This window comes from Sminthopsis crassicaudata, chromosome 6 (genome assembly GCF_048593235.1).
Source record: "Sminthopsis crassicaudata isolate SCR6 chromosome 6, ASM4859323v1, whole genome shotgun sequence".
NCBI classification, from domain to species: Eukaryota; Metazoa; Chordata; class Mammalia; order Dasyuromorphia; family Dasyuridae; genus Sminthopsis; species Sminthopsis crassicaudata.
Window position 1 is genome coordinate 106,818,175 of NC_133622.1, and position 18,178 is coordinate 106,836,352.

An 18,178-nucleotide genomic window follows, 5' to 3' on the forward strand; every position below is an offset into this window, starting at 1 on the left:
ATAGAAAAATTTTATCTAAAAATAAATGTACATAATATTTATACCTGGTGTAACCATAATGAAATGAGATTGATTTGATGTGAGAGTTGAGAAATCTATCCCATTACTTTATAGTCATATTGTGTATTGAGTTGGTAAGATGGAGGACATGTAAAACAGACTCCAATGGAATAACTTGCTTTAAAATTTGAGTGATTTTAAAAGGGACAAATCTTTAAGTATACAGATACATACACATAGTTGAGGTGGTTTTGTTTTCATCCTCTTCTAAAAATCACAATGAGTTTTATAATGCATTCAGAGAACAGAGGAATAGGTAACAAAATAGAGAGCTCAATTGTAGATGGCTCTTGGGTGTATGTAGACTAAATATTATCTAATAATCGAGTCTTAATGTCATATCTACTGCAGATCAAGTATCAGCACAGTAAATTATGCAAAAATAATGATTTGGGGTCAGGAATATCACTAAATAAAATTTGAAAACTGACAGAGACAGCATACCTGTATTCATTTTGACCTTGAAGGGTTTGCTATTAAGATCTTCAGTCTTCCTGTAGGAAACAAAATTATGCATTAATTTGTTCACGAGACAAAAGGATGTGGCACAAAATGTGACTAAGATTCTGTTGGGGTAGTAGAAAATTAATTCCACACCAACAAATGAATGAATTGGCCCTGTTTCATAATCAGGGTTTCAGATGGACACAATTTATAATATGACAAAAAAGAAATATTATTAGTGGTTTTACACTGTTTAAGAACATTTTCACTTAGATTTGAAAATAGCAAGCATGATGTTCATTTTATTTTGTAAATTTAAAATTCCATTAGATACTTAAATCGATAGTGGTATAAAAATTTCTATATGTCTAAGTAAATGTTTCTATCCTCTTGTAACTAAAACTTAACTTTTACAAAATTGAATAACATACATAAACTACAGTTATTCAGCTTAATTGCATAATTCTTTAAGGTGAATAAAATTTTCTTTAGAAGGAAAAGATTGTCTGCTTTTTCTTGTGCATCAAGATAACTGTATAATTATGTATACATATATTGTGTTTAATATATACTTTAACATATTTAATATGTATTAGACTAACTGCCATCTAGGGGAGGAGATGGGGGGAAGGAGGGGAAAAATTGGAACAGAAGGTTTTGCAAGGGTCAGTGTGGAAAAATTATCTATGCATATGTTATGTAAATAAAAAGCTGTAATAATTTAAAAAAAGAAAAAAAGGTAAATATTGTGTATTATTCTCTGAAGCTGAGGGCATTTTGGTAAGTGACTCTTTCCAGATTCTAAAGGGTATCTAGATACCTCAAAAATATTATTTGACATAGATGAGTCATTATTCCCATGAGGATGGCTATGAAGATGATTTATCTCTATTTTTCTTTTTTTTCCAGGCCCAGGTAGAAGTGTAGAAAAGAAATGACTTCCAGAGAGACAAAAACTTTTCCATAGTTGGTTTCAGCATCTGATGCTTATGAATGCTACTGGGACAAGTACCAGTGATTTATTATTGTTCAGCATACACATTATAACAGAGAAAGACCATCTACTGGAAATTTAACCTTATAAAATGGAAGAGTGTGCTAGAACAAATTCTAAGCACGTCACACCATTTAGCTTATTCTACATTTTTTACCTTTGCACATATGATGTTTTTAGATGAGATCAAAGAGGAAATATGTGCTCTTACTTAGAAGTAAAACCAAGCAAGAGATAAGACAATAAAAGAAGCCATTTGAATCTTGCCAGTAGACTTGCATTTTTGTGGAATTTGTTACTAGACAATCCATTTGTGTCCCTCCAGAATGAGCATTCTATTCCATGTATGTCACAGTTCTAACTTTACTTGGATATTATAGGAAGGTAGAAGGAAACAAGCTTAATCAAACTGAAACTATTTGTCAAAAGAAAGGTTTTGATTGGCAAGCTTTTTTCCCCTTTTTGACAACATGTACAATGTAGGTTGGAATGCTGTCAAGAATACTTTTGCTTGGATTCCCATAGTGCTTTTCCCCCCTGCTCCTAAGTCCTACCTAGCTTTCTCTCTCCATTACTATTATTATACTTTTCACTCTACTTTTTATACACAGAGCCACTTTTTATCCTTTTTTTTTTTTAACATTAAGGTCACTTCCTAAGAGGAGCCTACCCTAAATGGTATAAGATAATGGCAATAAAACTGAATGGACATTAATCTTGTCTTGCTTGTGCCAAGTTAAACTTTAAGATTAAACATCATGGACTGATAATGTTATAACCTAATATGAGGTCCTTTAAGGTTAGAATAAAACGGAACACTGGTAGCATATTTGACTGGAAAAGGTTAAGCCAGTCATGAAGCAAGAACGAGATAACAAATGGACAGCTCCCAGAGTTACCTGAATACTCCCACAATATTAAAAGAAGCACATGAAATATGTTCTATGGAGGTTTTATGAATGGAAATTTAAGGAAAACCTCCATAGGATAAGATGGTGCAGAGGAGATGAGACTTCTGTTTATGAAAGCAGCACCTTTGCAGGTGAACACAGTTTCACCACAACTACATGATATGATGACGACATCCCAGAAAAGAAGATTCAGGTCTTTTTCATGTTCTCTTTTCTATCAATCCTGACTTAGTATTCAATAAATGATGATTCAATCAAGAAAATGAAAGAATAAGAATTGTCACAATGACATTCCACCCGATCCATTGAAGACAACACAATCAACTCATTATATAGTTGATTTGGCAACATTATTTTTCAATTCTGTGAGAACACATAGTTTTAATCATCTACCTTGGGAATAACATCCTCCAATGTGAATGAAGATATCTCAGTGCATCACATCTTCCATAGGGGTATAATACAAAAGTTACTATACCATTATTCTTTGAGGAATTTACAATAAAGTTACTTATATTCAACTTGATGAACATTTATTGAGTCCTTACTATGTGCAAGACCCTGGGAATACAAACAAAAATGACAGCGTTCCTGGCCTCAAAGACCTCATATTGTAACTTTTCACACTGATTTAAGGTAATCCCTATGACAGTTAACCTCATTTAAAAAATACTTTTCAGTATATAGAGATCAATACTGGGCACTGAAAAACAGCTTGAATTGCTTTAATGATACTTATATTTGGAAAGGGTGCCAAAAAATGTCAATAGGGTAGACAGTAGCATTTCATGTGGTCACATGGAAGCTGCTACAAATATTTTAACTTTAACCCTGTAGCATAACTTGCAGTATTCTGACCTTAAAGGGACAAAGAAAATGGAAAAGAAAAATCTCAAGGGGATTGTTACTAAATCAGAGCCAACTTCTAAAATTAAAAATCAGATAAACAAAATTCACAGGACTAGCAATTTAGCAATGAAGGTCGTTTAAGAACACACCTTCAATTCTACTCCATTACTTTAAAAACTAAAACTTGGCTTCAAGTTCTAATAACTGATTAAAAAAGAAAGAGAGAAAGACAGAGGGGGGAGAAACTTATAGGCTGCTATAATTTAAAAGGAATCTTAGAGAACACCTAGTCTAAACCTGTAATTTTAAAGATGAGGAAATGCAGGATCTGTGACTTGCCCAAGCTTCTGCAGTTAATAATTTATAACGCTGGGATTAGAAGCCATACCTCCAGATTCCTGGTTTTAACATTGGTTTTTACAGTTACTCTTCACTTTTTCTTGTTTGAATACCAGTAGAAGTATTTTCAAAAGATCTGACATTACATTATTATGACATTGCTACTGAGTCTCTTTTCTTTTCTTCTTTAAGTTAATGCGCCCTTTGCCTTAGAAAGAGAGTTTGTATGGGTTTCTCAATTTCAAGTTGTCTAAGATGTCAGAATGTGAACTGACCAAGTTGTTAGTCAAGTATAAAAATACTTTCCCACCCACAAAAAAGCATTGTTTTGTGTGGACCCTTAAGAAGGGCCTAACTTGAAAGGAAAAGACAGTTCTTAGGTGACTGATAAAAATTCATGAATTCTATTTATACTAAAACCATCAACAAATCCACCACAGAGAAATCTCTCTAGACAATTTGAAACCCAAGTAAGTTCAATCTCTTTTGTTAAGCACTGATAAAGTGTCTTTGATTGGAAGGCTAGGCTTGCATAACATCCACAAATTGTTCTGGAAAGCATCAAATTCCTCAAGTGTTTTCATGCTGCTAGAGGAGATGGCGTTTCAAGTATTTCCTTAGCTTGGAATTAGGCAGTTCCATGAAGAAAAGCTGAAAATACCCCCACCTCCTTGACTCTCAGTCCTGTCATAACTGCAAAGTACATTGGGGATGTCCAAGAGTGTTCATGAAAATGGTTCAGGGGTTCTGATTTCCCTAATTAGATTGAGTTCTTGCCAATTTTCAGTGAGTTCTTGTTAAGGGCAAATTTAGGGTTTTAATAGGGCTTGAGCAGTTTAAGGCCAAAATTGGCTAAGGGTGATAAGCTGCCTTGTGAAAAAATGTACAGTTCTGGAATCAGAGTTATATGAAGACATTTGGCTGTTCACATTTAGTTGCCAATGTGGTATCCCATAACCAGGCCTATGAGCTAATGGCATTATAGAATATATGATGCCAGTATGCTTTCCTCTTAAGCACCCACTCAGGTGGCTCCCACCTGGAGCAACATCCACTGGCTCATTTGTGTTCCAGACTCAGATTATGTCATTTTCTAAGTGAAAATTAATAGAATCTGAAGTCATCAAGTTTAGTCTCAGTGCATGTGAACATCAGGTGAAACTATTTTTCATTGTAGAATTTTATCTCAGGAAAGTGCTATAGCTGTTTTAAAATGGACCAAACATGATCGATTCCTTTAAAGGAGAAAACAGAAGCAATACATGTGGTAAGAAATATTTAATATATTGATATACAATATACAGTACTTATTATGTAGTTATACATAGGATGGGGAGTTAATTTAAAAATTAGATTGGGATGAGAGGATCATAGAACTTAAGATACATGGGACAACCCAGGCCATCTAGTCCAATTCTCTCATTTTCTATCTAAGAAAACTGGCTTAGGAATTAAATTAGAAATTGTGTTAGAATTATAAGACTGTAGAACTAAAGGTAGAAGGGACAAAAAAAAAAAAATCCATCTAGTCCAGTCTTCTCCAGATGAAGGGGCTGAGTAAGGTCCAGGGGGAATATAATAAAATTAGCATTAGAGATAAGATTTTAATCCAGATCTTCTGACTCCAGATTTGGGGTTCTTAAACTGTCCTGATATATTTTTGTTGTGTCATTTCAGTTGTATCCAACTCTCTTTTACTCCATTTGGGATTTTCTCAGCAAAAATTTAGATACAGTTATTTCCTTTTCTAACTCATTTTATAGATAAGGAAACTGAGGCAAAGAGGATTAAGTGACTTGCCCTGCATCACACAGCTAGTACATGTCAAAAGCTGATGCATACTCACATGAATGAGTCTTCCTAACTTCAGCACTCTATCCACTGTGCTGCCTAGCTGTCCTTTCTGAAAGATTGGCTGTTTTATTTTAACTTTTAAGTGATACGCAAAGCCCTAAATTAAAGTAGTCAATTTATTTCCTAGTCTGAAAAACTAGAAGTATTCATAAATGTAATTTTATTCTATTTTTTAAATTATGTCCAGATAACTTGAGTTATATTGTTAGAGGTAGCTTTTAGTCACTGGTTCTAATCCAGACAATATTTTGCCTGACCTTATCTTAGAAAATAAAATGGTCTGCCTTTAAATTAGTTCTTCTAATTCAGTTCCCTGAGCACAAGAAATTTTCCTTTCCACTTTGTATATCATCTCTCAGAGCTGGCAAACATATGTGACAGCTGACTCTGACACTCTTATTTCTCACTTAATAGGTAACACTGAAAAGCACCATACATAGAGGTTATGGACCAAAGTTATGTTCCTGGGAGAAAGCCCAGAAATACATACAGCCAGCAACAAAGTTGATAGAACCCAGGTTTAAGTATGAACAGTTGCCAACCTCCAAGAGTCCTCTGTATGTTAACCCTTATCTTTATGGAACTACCAATGCCTAAAAAAATTAGATCCACAGTGTTTAGAATCTAAATCATCTCAAACATTTTCACATAAATGCTTAAGTTTGGTTATGTATTGTTTCAGTTATTCCATATCACTCCTATGAAAAACTATTGCTATGAATGAGGAAGTATCAAAAGAGATTACATAATTTCAAGTCCCCTCCACAACCTGGTGACCTTCTTTCAGACACTCACCAACTAATCAATATGCTTTCTTTTTGAAAAAATACTTTTCCTCAAATATATGTAAAAACTTTTTAACTTTTTTTTTTTTTTTTTTTCAAATTCTGAGCCCTCTCCTTCCTTCCCCTTTCCCAAGTGAGAAAGCAAGCAATTTGACACAGGTCATACATGTATAGTCAGGCAAAACACATTTCCATGGAAGTCATTCTGTGAAATAAAATACAGACAAACAAAATCCCTAAGAAAAATAAAGAAAAGGCATCTTTGATTTGCATTCAGGCTCAACCAGTTCTTTCTTTGGAAATGAACAGAACTTTTCATTGTAAGTCTTACAGATCTGTCTTGGATCATTGTATTGCTGAGAATAACTACTACTCATAGTAGACCATCATAAAATATTGCTATTACTGTGTACAATGTTCTCCTGGCTCTGCTCATTTCACTTTGCATTAGCTCATGTAAGTCCTTCCAGGTTTTTCTGAGAGTATGGTGCTTAGAATTTTTTAAAGACCAATAGTATTCCATCTACAATCACATACAACTTATTCAGCCATTCCCTGATTGATGGACATCCCCTCAATTTTCAATTCTTTGCCCACTACTAATAAGCCTGCTCTAGTTTTGTATTTATAGATCCTTTTCCTTATTTTTTTTTTTTTTACTGTCTTTGGGATACAGACCCAGTAGTGATATTTCTTTGTCAAAGGGTATACATGGTTTCATAGCCCTTTAGACATAGTTCCAAATTGCTTTCTGGAATGGATGAATCAGTATTCAACTTTATCAATAGTATATTAGTGTTTTTATTTTTCCTATATCCCTTCCAACATTTTGTCATTTTCCCTTTCTGTCATATTAGCTAATCTGACAAATATGAAGTGAGTAGTTGAGTAGTTGTTTATATTTGCCTCTCTCATCAAAAGTAAGTTAGAGAATTTTGATTATTTTTTCTGAAAACCGTTCTTATCCTTTGACTATATGACAATTGAGAAATGACTCATTTCTATAAATTTGACTCCGTTTTCTATAAGTTTTACTTTTTCCATTTTCAAAAGTGTTTTGCTTCTGACTTTTACTTCCCCCCAAATGGCCCTCCCTTATTTCAGGCTAGCCCCACCCCTACTTCTTTTATTCTCTTCCTTTTCTACTTTCCTCTATGGCAAGATAGATTTCTAAGCCCCACTGAGGTATGTATGTTATTCCCTCTCTGAGCCAATTCTGATGAGAGTAAGATTTATGTGCTCTGCTTCCTACTTTCCCCAATTCTTCCTTCTACTGTAATATATCTTTGAGATCTCTTTTATGTCAATTAATTTATCCTATTATACCTCTCCCTTCCTTTTTATCCCAATGTATTATTCTTTCTCATTCATCAATAATTTTTTTTTAGATAATCATAGCATTGTATTCAAACTCATACCTCCGCTTTCCATATATACTCCTTTGAACTACCCTAATAATAAGCAAATTTTAGGAGTTATAAATATCTTTTTTTTTTCCCATAGGAATATAAACAGTTTAACTTTATTGAAGTCCTTATGATTTCTCTTTGCTATTTACCTTTTTATGCTTCTTTTGCATCTTGTATTTGAAAGTACAAATTTTTTATTCAGCTCTGGTCTTTTCATCAGAAATGTGTGAAACTCTTCTATTTTATTGAATATCCATTTTCCTCCCTGAAAGATTGTATTCAGTTTTGCTGTGTAGTTGATTTGATGATGTAATCATAGCTTTTTTGCTTTCCAGAATATTATATTCCAAGCTCTCCAGTCCTTTACTGTAGAAGCAGCTAGATCTTGTGTTATCTAGACTGTGACTCCATGATACATGAATTGTTTCTCTCTAGGTGCTTGCAGTAGTCTATCCTTAACTTAATCATTCTGCAATTTGACTATTCCTTGGAGCTTTCATTTTTGGACTCTCAGGAGATGATCAGTGGGTTCTTTCAATTTCCCCTTTATCTTCTAGTTCTAAAGTATCAGGGCAGTCTTCCTTGATAATTTCTTGAAAGATGATATCTAGACTTTTTTTTCAATCATAACTTTCAGGTAGTCTAGTAATTCTTAAATTATCTCTTCTGGATCTATTTTCCAGGTCAGTTGTTTATCCAGTGAGGTATTTCACATTTTCTTCCTTTTTTTCATTCTTTTGATTTTGTTTGATTGTTTCTTGATGTGTCGTAAAGTCATTAGCTTTCATGTGTTCAATTCCAACTTCTAAGGAATTATTTTCTTCAGTGAGCTTTTGTATCTCCTTTTCAATTAGGCCAATTATACACTTCAGGGAATTCTTCTCTTCAGTGAATTTTTATATCTTCTTCCATTTGGCCAATTCTGCTTGTCAAGCATTTTTCTCTTCCTGGGATTTTTTGGGCCTATTCTGTTTTTTAAAGTATTATTTTTTTCAGTAATTTTTGTGTGCCTCCTTTACCAAACTGTTGACTTTTTTTTTTTCATGATTTTTTAGTGTCAATATCAGTTCTCTTCTCAATTTTTCCTAAACCTATCTTACTTGATTTTAAAAATTATTTTTGACCTTTTTCATGGTCTAAGACCAATTCATATTTTTCTCTCAGCCTATGGATTCAGGAATTTTGACTTTATTGCCTTCTTCAGAGTGTCTGTTTTGATCTTCCTTGTCATCATAATTACTTTCTATAATCAGAGATTTTTCCCTGTTGTTTGCTCATTTCCCAGACTATTTCAAAAAAGGCAGACATTGAATAAGCCAATGACACCAATCACCTGTCTTCTAGCTTGGTTTTGTTTAGTGCTATAGAATCTCAAGAAAAGCAAGGGATGAAGGCCTGTCCTGTACCAGTTGACTAGAAGAACCCTCTTCTTTGAGATCCTCCTATCTATTAAATATCTATCACTATCTTGTCGTCTTCATCAGAATAGGAGGTCCTTGAACATAAAGGATACTCTCAAGTCCTCTCTTCTGTAACTAAATATTGCCAATCCCTATATAGTAATTACTTAAAAGTCTCTTTAATTGATAGATTCTTTTTCCTCATTTTTATAAATTAAAACAAAGGACAGGGAAAACAGACAAAACAGACACTTTCAAAATGCATGGGAAACTTATGTGGAACAAATTGCAAAAGATAAGATTGTGATAGCTGCCACTTCTACTTAGCTCAAATACACATTTTGCCTTTTTATTCAACAGTTGTTATTCAGTTATTTCTCAGTCTTCATGACCCTAATTTGTGGTTTTACTGGCAGAGATATTGAAGTCATTTGCCATTTTGTTCTTCAGCTATTTTTACAAATGAGAAACTGAGGCAAATGGAGTTAAGTGACTTGCCCAAGTCACAAAGTCAGAAAGTGTTTAAGGCCAGATTTGAATTTAGGAAAATGAATCTTCCAGATTCTAGGTCAGGGTGTTCTGTGCCCCTTAGCTGCCCTTTTTCAACACTACATTAGATATTATAACACCTCAGCTATTATAATACAGTGCTTTATAATAACATATAATAGGATAGTAATATGTGTAATAGTAACAGTATAGTACAACAACTTTTCAGTTGTTGTTTTTTCCCCAGAAAATCCTATAATATTATGATCACAATTGTGATTCTTCATTCAATAATGAGGAAATTGAAGTTCAAGAAAGGGAAGGAAACTTGCTCTACGATGCCCCACAATGGAATGGAAAACACATGGAATTTGGGGTTAGGCCATCTCAGTTTAAATTCTAGCTTTGTTATTTACTGTTTTTGTGACAACTATTCTAGCCTTGTTTCCTCATGTAAAATTGGATGATTTCTAATATTCCATCTAGCTCTAGATTCAACCATTCCAAGAATCTAAGAGATGCTCCCTAAAAGGGTCATAGCCTTCTTCACATCTATTAATCTTTACTGACAAATTCATACATTCCCATGGCTTCAGCTATTATTCCTACAAAAGCAACTGTCAAATATCTATTTCCAATTCTAGCTTCTCTTCTTATCTCCAGACTTGCACTTCCAAGTGCTTATGGATCTTTTTTTCTCTTTATCTAGGAATTCCAATGACACTTTGATTAAACATAAGCAAATTATAGGGAGGAAAAAAAAGAGGGGTGAAAAATTCATACTATATAGATTATGCCATTCACCTGGATAGGCAATAACTGAATCTATGTGAAAATATCTTTATCTATATATAGATATAGATATATGTATATTTCTATGTATGTATGTATGTATATGTGCGTGTATATGTGTACATATATACACATATATATCTTGAACAAAAACTGCAGGGAGGGAATGAATTGGATTAAGAATTGAAGACTACCAGGAATGCAAACTGGATATAGTTGGGAAATGGTCCTATTCTCTTAATTAGAGGTTGCCTAATATAGTCCTATAAATTTTGTAATTTACTTGTTCAAATATGACCAACTCTTTGGGAGCCAATATGGAATTATCTTAGCAAAGATACTGGAAGTTAAATGACTTGTCCAGAATCATATAGCTGTTGAATGTCTAAGGCTATTTTGATCTCAAGTCTTATGAACTCCAAGTTCATCATGCTGCCAGTCTTACAAATACCCTACCACTATTTAAAACACAAAGGAGGTAATTATGGGAGGATTTCAGGCAGAGGCTCTATGACCACTTGCTGGAGATGTTAGAGAAGGGAACAGATAATATTACTTCTGAAAATAAATTTAATTTCCAACCTTCAGGATCTTTCTTATGGGTTAGTGGCCCCCATTTCTATGTGATTTTGAAACCACTGTTCTAAATTATCTCAATCATTTAGGTACACTGGAGGAAGGGAATTAGGAAGATGACCAATAATATAGATAGGAGATTTGTTGCATTGACAACCATGAAGTATTAGAAGAGAGATTAATCCCTCTAATCCCTCTAATGTATGGATCGATCATTTATAGGTTATTAATGGAAATATTAATGGACAAAGATTATATACAAAGCCAGTGAAGAATTAGCCACACTGACTAGCCCATAGACCCATCTAAATATATGAAGAGGACATTGCTATTTTAAAGGGAAAGCTGGGATAAAATTGATGAACACGAATGGCATTTTAAGCACCAGTAGATAGGTAAAGAGGCCATTCTGATGTCCTACAAATCAGACATGCAAGATATGATTGCTTCATATGTAAATGAATTATCATTACAGATCTCAAGGTTTCAGTTATTCATAGGGTTTAGGTGGCTAAAGTCAAAGGTGATAAAAACATAAGTAGTGGAAATTGGAAAACTTAGTAAAAATATGTATAGCTAATAATAGTTTGGATTTTGTGGAAAAACCTTGAGATATGGCATGAAAGAAACAAATAACTCACAATTCCAAAATGATTTAAAATTTACAAAACATTCCCTACAATACTTAGAAGTAGGATAATTTTTACTATAATCACTTCATAGATGAGAAAAGACAGATCACACTGGGACAAAGTAAAAAAGTGCCGTAGGTTGCTGTATGGGTATGATGGATGGAATGCTGGACCTGGAGTCAGGAAAACTTGAGTTCAAATCCCATAAAGTACCTTGTAAATCTTAAAGTGCTATATAATAATAATACTAATATTTATAGCATTGTATTTATTATAGCATAGCATTTTACAAATATTTCAATTTATCCTCATAAGGACCCTGGTTATTATTGCTATTTTGCAGATGAAGAAATTAAGGTAAATAGAAGCTAAGTGATTCGCCAAGAATAACACAGCTAGTAAGTGTCAAAGTGAGATTTGAACTCAGAACTTCCTGGCCCCAGTCCAGACTCTCTATCTACTGTACCACTTAGTCATACAGATACCAGTTATTATTCTTATTCCACATTGAATGCTCTTTGCACTGTGCTATGCTGGTTTCTGTTTCTACTAAGTCAACCAATTTAATTTCATCTGTAAAGATCTTATTGAGGTGTCTAGATGTGATACTTTAATCTAACACCTCTATTGTGAATGAGGAAAATTGGGTGTTCTTATCCCAAGAGGGAGATTGATTGCTTTAGGTCACCAGTATCATCTGTTCTTTAAACAAGCCTTCCACTACATATGACACCCCCATGGAAGGAAACCAAGAATGCAAACTGGCCATTCATTCTTTCCTGCCGGTAGGAAGATGATGCACATTGCCATAGTTTTTCTCTATTCTGCTTATGGTTAAAATAAAATTTAAAGAATGCATCCCCCCAACAATACCAAAAAGGATGTCAGTTTCTTTGTCATCTTCAAAAAATGTAAATAGTCTAGGAATATGCCTCAACTTTGAAGATGGCATTCCAGTGCCAGTTTGTGCAAATGTTCTAAAGTAACCTGGATTTATGCTAAACACCCACAGGACGACAGATGGGTAATACTTGAAACCAAAAACTTCAATAACCTCCTAAGACAAGGCTGAATTTAAGACACTTGATATCCAAACAAGGCTTCTTCACACTGTAGGGTTTGTTTTTTTGTTTGTTTTGTTTAAAAAAAAATTTGGTTCAGATCTCTGGTCAAAGAGAGAATGAGAAGTAGCCTGACCTAGTACCAACTGTCTTTCAAGTGACTTAATCCTGTGAACCCCTACAAAGTGAAATGGAGTGTGATAGTCTGGATTTTCTGTTAAGTAAAATGTCAACCAAAGTGACCTGGCTTTCAGTGTTTATGAAACTTGCCATATTCCCTCACTTTTATGCCTAATATAGTCCTGCAAATATCTTGCCACTATTTAAAGCAAAGGCTGCAATCTAATCTACCATAAAGAGGCAAAGAAAACAAAAGAAAAAATTGTTTTGAAGAGTTAAAATTCATACAGCCATGGATTTTGTACATCACGAATATTTAGTTATTATAAAATAAAATATTAGAGTTGGAAAAGCATTTTAGAAAGCTAATCCCCTTCTTTCATTTTCCTATGAGGAAAGTGAAAAGGAAAATGACTTGCTGAGGATCATAGAATATTTTCTGGGGGAGGCATTCAGGGTTAAGTGACTTACTCATGATCACTACTAAGTGCTTCATTCTGGATTTGAACTCAGGTCCTTCTGACTCCAGGGCCAGTGCTTTGTAGCACGGGATTTTGTTTTGTTTTGTTTTTGGTGGTTGTTGTTGTTTAGACCCCATTTGGAGGTTTTCATGACAGAGATAGTAGTGGGTTGCCGTTTCCTTCTCCAGTTCATTTTACAGATGAGAAACTAAAACAAACAGGATTAAGTGACTTGACCAGGATCACATAGGTAGTAAATGTCTGATGCTAGATTTTGATCTCAAGAAGATGAGTCTTCCTGACTTCCTAACTCCAGGATCAAGGCTCCATATATTGCACCATCTAACTCCTAAATCTCAAAGCAGTAAATATCCATTAGTGTATTTCCATTCATTATTTCATATTATTATTTTTCTTTCCAACTCCATAAAAATCCCCAATTCCACTGAGATTCCTTACAGTGATTCCTTGGCCAGCTTGCTTAGATTTTACTTTGCTCTTCCATGTCTGCATTTTTATTGCATTATTTCAATCACCATATTGTCTCTATATTCATTTCAAATCTAAGTTTTAGAATCCCCCACAAACCAGATACCTATGTGATTTCTGAACACTGTCCCTTCCTGCTGCCCACAGTAAATCAATGTAGCATAAAGCCTTTTGCCACTCTCCTCTGTGTAGAATTTCTACTGGGGCAACATGCACGGTGAAGGAACTGGCATTAGAATGAATAATTCTGGGGTTCAAATCCTCACTCTAATAGATACTGTGTGACCCTGGGTAAGTTCAGATCTTAAGGTACAGCCAAGATGCCAATCTGTAGAGAGAGTGTTTGTACACTAAGAATTGCTTACACGATGAAATCACAGATATGGTAGCCCCCAGCCCAAAAGACTGCTGCTGCCACAGGCGATGATCACAAATTAAGACACTGTAGAATTGATCTTTTGGTGGAAGCCACTCAAAAATTGCAACAAAATTAAACAACAGGATGCTGCTGAAGAGATGGTGGACAATTCAAAACCAAAATTCAGTCTTTACTAGTTTTCTTCTCATTTTTTTTTTAAGTAGGGTGGGAGAATTTTCCCAATTGTTACAGAATTTTCACTGATCATTGCCACATTTCCGAGTTACAAATATGTGGCCATTAGTTGCATGAATTGTTACAATGCATGACAGAAGCATGAAGGAAAGGTTTGAAGTTAACATACACATAGTTCCTTAACTAGAAAGCATTAAAATTGAGATCTGAATTCATTTCTTCTGGCTGTGAACCTACAAATGTCCTCTCCATAGTGAAGTCTCATAATCAGAGAAGTATTGGAAGGACCCTCAGCAATGATCTGCTTCCATCTATAATGGACTAATATCTCCATCAAATGGTCAAGCCACTGCTAGAAGTCCTCCAGTGAGGAGAAAGCTACTACCTGCATGCCATCCTCCTCTATTTTTGGATAGTTATACTAGAAATTTTTTTCTTTACAATGAATCTAAGTGCTCCTCTTTTCAATTTCCAGAAGTGCTTTTGGTTTGATCACTTGCAACCAAATAAAACAACACTCAGCTTTCTTCCATAGGATAGCTCTTTAAATTATTAAAGAACATCATATCCTGAACTCATACCTTCTCTTCTTCAGGGAAACATCATCAATTTTTTTTTACCAGTCTTTGTTTAGAATGTGGCTAGTTTTTTCACCAGTGTGGTTATTTTCTTATAGAAGAAATCCAGTTGCTCTTCCCTAACAAATGGTACCCAGGGAAAGCTAAGTGGTACAGTGGATCAGAGCACCAGTCCTGAAGTCAGGAGGGCCCAAGTTCAAATCTAGTTTCAGACATTTACTAGCTATACAACTCTGGGCAAATAACTTAACCCCAATTGCCTAAAATAAATAAATTAATAAAGTATGGTATTCAGAAATGAACCCTTAGCCCAGATGGGTCTGATTAGGGTAAAGTAAAATAGAATTTGTTCTTTCCCCATTGGGGGTACTGTGCCTTTCAATTGGGTCTAAAATAGCAAAAGTTTTTTTGGTTTTTTTTTTGGATTGTCAAGTCATACAATTGGCTCATATTGACCTTGGAGCCCATTAAAAACCCCAGATCCCCACCTACCCCACCCCACCCCACCATTTCCTGTTAAGTACAATGTTGGAAGCACTTTTTTTTTTTAAATTTTTAATCACTGGAAGGTTTCAACTTTAGGATGCATGACCTGTCTGGTATGTTATAGATGGGATTAGTGAGAAAAAGGTCTATTTAGTGACCTCTAAGGTTCGTTATATGGCAATTAAAGAGTGAAATATTATAACACATTCTACATGATATCATATAAAATAAAAATCCTATTGCTTGCTTTCTCAGTGGGTAGGGAGAACTTAGGGAGAAGAATTTGGAACTCAAAATTTGAAAATGAATGCCAAATTAATATGGTTTAAATATACTTTCCAGATGGGGACTCATTTAATCCGGTGGATCTTATGGACTCATTTTCAGATCAATACTTTCCATTATACAAATTAAAATGTATAGAATTACAAAGAAAACAAATTATATTAAAATACAATTTAAAATAAGAAATCCTATTCTATATGCCATAGCTTTTGGAATTTATTACAGTGGGTATGTTAATTTTCTACTGTTCTAGCCTCAAGGAAAAGGATAAAAAGTATAGCTGATGCAAATGGGAGAAAGCAAAAAATCCTGAAAAGACTGAAAGGTTTGCTTTGTCAATCAATGTGGCAGCTTATAAAATCCAGCTTGTTTACATGAGTTTTAGGAGTTATACTTTGCTTTTGTTTTATATTTACTTTTTAAAATCTTTATCATCTTAGCTTTTGAAAGGCATTTGCTCTAGACAACTTAGTGCTGCTCCATATCCTCAGCTGCAAAGGTAGAGAACAGAGACCTTTAGAGGTCACAACCAGAAGCATTTGAGATGAAATTTCAAAACAAATACAATATTTATACTTTGGGTCTCTTATGACTTTAGTGGGACTCCATGAATGCTAAGATTCCTCCCAGATGTAGAATTCTGACTTGTAAAAAGGCATGGCATTCAATAAATATTTACTGTCTACCTTGCTCAAAGAGCAGCAAGTAATATAATAAATGGACTAAAGGGCCTGCAGATAGGAAGACTTATCTTCTTGGGTTTAAATCTGCCTCAGAAATTACTAGCTATTTAATACTGTTTGCCTTAGTCTCCTTACCTGTAAAATGAGCTGGAAAAGAAAATAGCAAACTGTTCCAGTATTTTTATAAAAAACAAACAATAACAAAACCACACACACACACACACACACACACACCACAAAGCAAAACAAAATAAAACAAAAAATCCAAATGGAATCATAAAGAATTGGACATGACTGAATAACAACAAAAAAAGTGTTAACTGAAAAGCATCAGTGTAGTATGCAAAGACCATTTGGCTGGGAATAGAGAGCCTCATCTTTTTGTCCTGGATCTGCCACTGACTGGCCCTGGGAGTAAGTCATTTTACATGGGCCTCAATTTGTGAACTGAGAGGTTTTGAGAAAATGACTTCTGGATTCCCTTCCAGATCAAACTTAAAAAAAAATTCTAAGTCCATTGGAAAAAGAACATAATCAAAGGAGAAAAATCCTGGCTGTATTTGAAGAATACAAATATAACATTCTTTAGAACTGCTCATAATTTAAAGGACAAAACCTGCTGATCCTCAAAACATATTTAATGATGTTTCCTTAGAAAAACCCAAGATTGGAAGATATAGGTATGCTGAATGCCTTCATAATATTTTAATAGCAATCTTTCACTTACTGAATCAGCCAAATCATCTCTTGTTAACTTGAAATTATGCCTGATCAGCACAAAACAATAAGGGCAGCAATTTTTGTTCAGATCATCAACATGTAGTTTCTTTAACTATTACTAAAAATATTAATATCTGCTCTCTAAATAAATACAAAATATTGAGGCAGTATTGCACAGTGGGTAGAGACCCGAGTACTAATTCTAGTCCCTCTACTTATTATCTGTGTAGCCTGGAGTATATTACTTATAACAACAATTAGTATTTAAAGGTTTTCAAAGTGCTTTGTAAATATTATAGGCCTCAGTTTTCTTATCTGTAAAATGGCACAGAAGAAATGATATCTGAGGTCTTTCCAAGTCTGATATCTATGATCCTGATTTACAACAATGTCACATAGCCTGCCTTTCAGGAGAAGAAAAAAAGTAAAAATCATGAGGTCAGCATTTTTGTTTGACAAAACTTAATTTTTTTGCCCTCATTGAATAGCTATTTACAAAGGCATTACACTATAAAATCTTAATAAATTTAGTAAAATAAAAAAGAAGATCTGAATTAGTGGAAAACTGAATTACAGAACATTTGTAAAAAAAAGAAATATTATTACATTTCTGTGTATAATTTAATTATCATAAGAAAACAGAAATCCTAGGGGTAGAGGTTAATGAAGAGATAAAAAGAAAAAAAAAGCTGCTTGTGCATTTTGATTTACCTGCAATTAATTTTTCAAAGTTTTTTTTTAAAAGATCTTTGTTTTTATTATGAGGCTTAAATATTTACAAAGTCTTATTTATATTCCATTTCTACCCAGTTTCCTTTTTTCATTCAGTCTTTCATATAGTCTGAACTTTGGTCTAATGTCTATCAAAATTTTCATAAATGATGAATTAGTGGAATCTAATTTTAGTACTGCTGACATTATTTATTTTAATTTTCATTATTTAAAAACAATAAATCTGCTGAACTGAGATTTGACTGGCCCAGTCTCCAACCTGGCAGACAAAATTCTCTCCAAAGTAGGAAAATCTTGAGGGAAATGAAAAATTTATGAAGTTTATGCAATAGCTAGACTGTTTCTAACTTCAAAAAAGTTTAAAGTTCATTGTTTTGTACTAGAATGCATAAAAATTGAATAAGTGTTTTTTTACATAGATAACATGTTCAGATATTGTCTAATATACAATAAATTTTCTATGTTTAAACTACTAA

General features: G+C 33.9%; 1 protein-coding gene and 1 long non-coding RNA gene across 17 annotated transcripts in view; both read right to left on the minus strand.

Moving 5' to 3' along the window:
• The window catches only part of SORBS2 (sorbin and SH3 domain containing 2), a 451,850-nt gene that overhangs the window by 123,937 nt on the left and 309,735 nt on the right, over nucleotides 1-18,178 (minus strand). For 10 of the 16 annotated variants that reach the window (XM_074276085.1, XM_074276084.1, XM_074276083.1 and 7 more), the window contains one exon: nucleotides 505-554. The exons of the other annotated variants lie outside the window; for them this stretch is intronic. In XM_074276085.1, the coding sequence (XP_074132186.1) occupies nucleotides 505-514 (10 nt within the window). In that variant the 5' untranslated portion in view covers nucleotides 515-554. The remainder of the gene's footprint in view (nucleotides 1-504; nucleotides 555-18,178) is intronic. 16 annotated transcript variants of the gene reach the window in all.
• LOC141547651 (uncharacterized) lies at nucleotides 1,396-18,165 on the minus strand. Its single transcript, XR_012483576.1, has 2 exons — nucleotides 6,970-18,165; nucleotides 1,396-6,849 (listed from the first exon to the last, which is right to left on the minus strand). It is a non-coding gene; the product is annotated as an uncharacterized LOC141547651 (long non-coding RNA).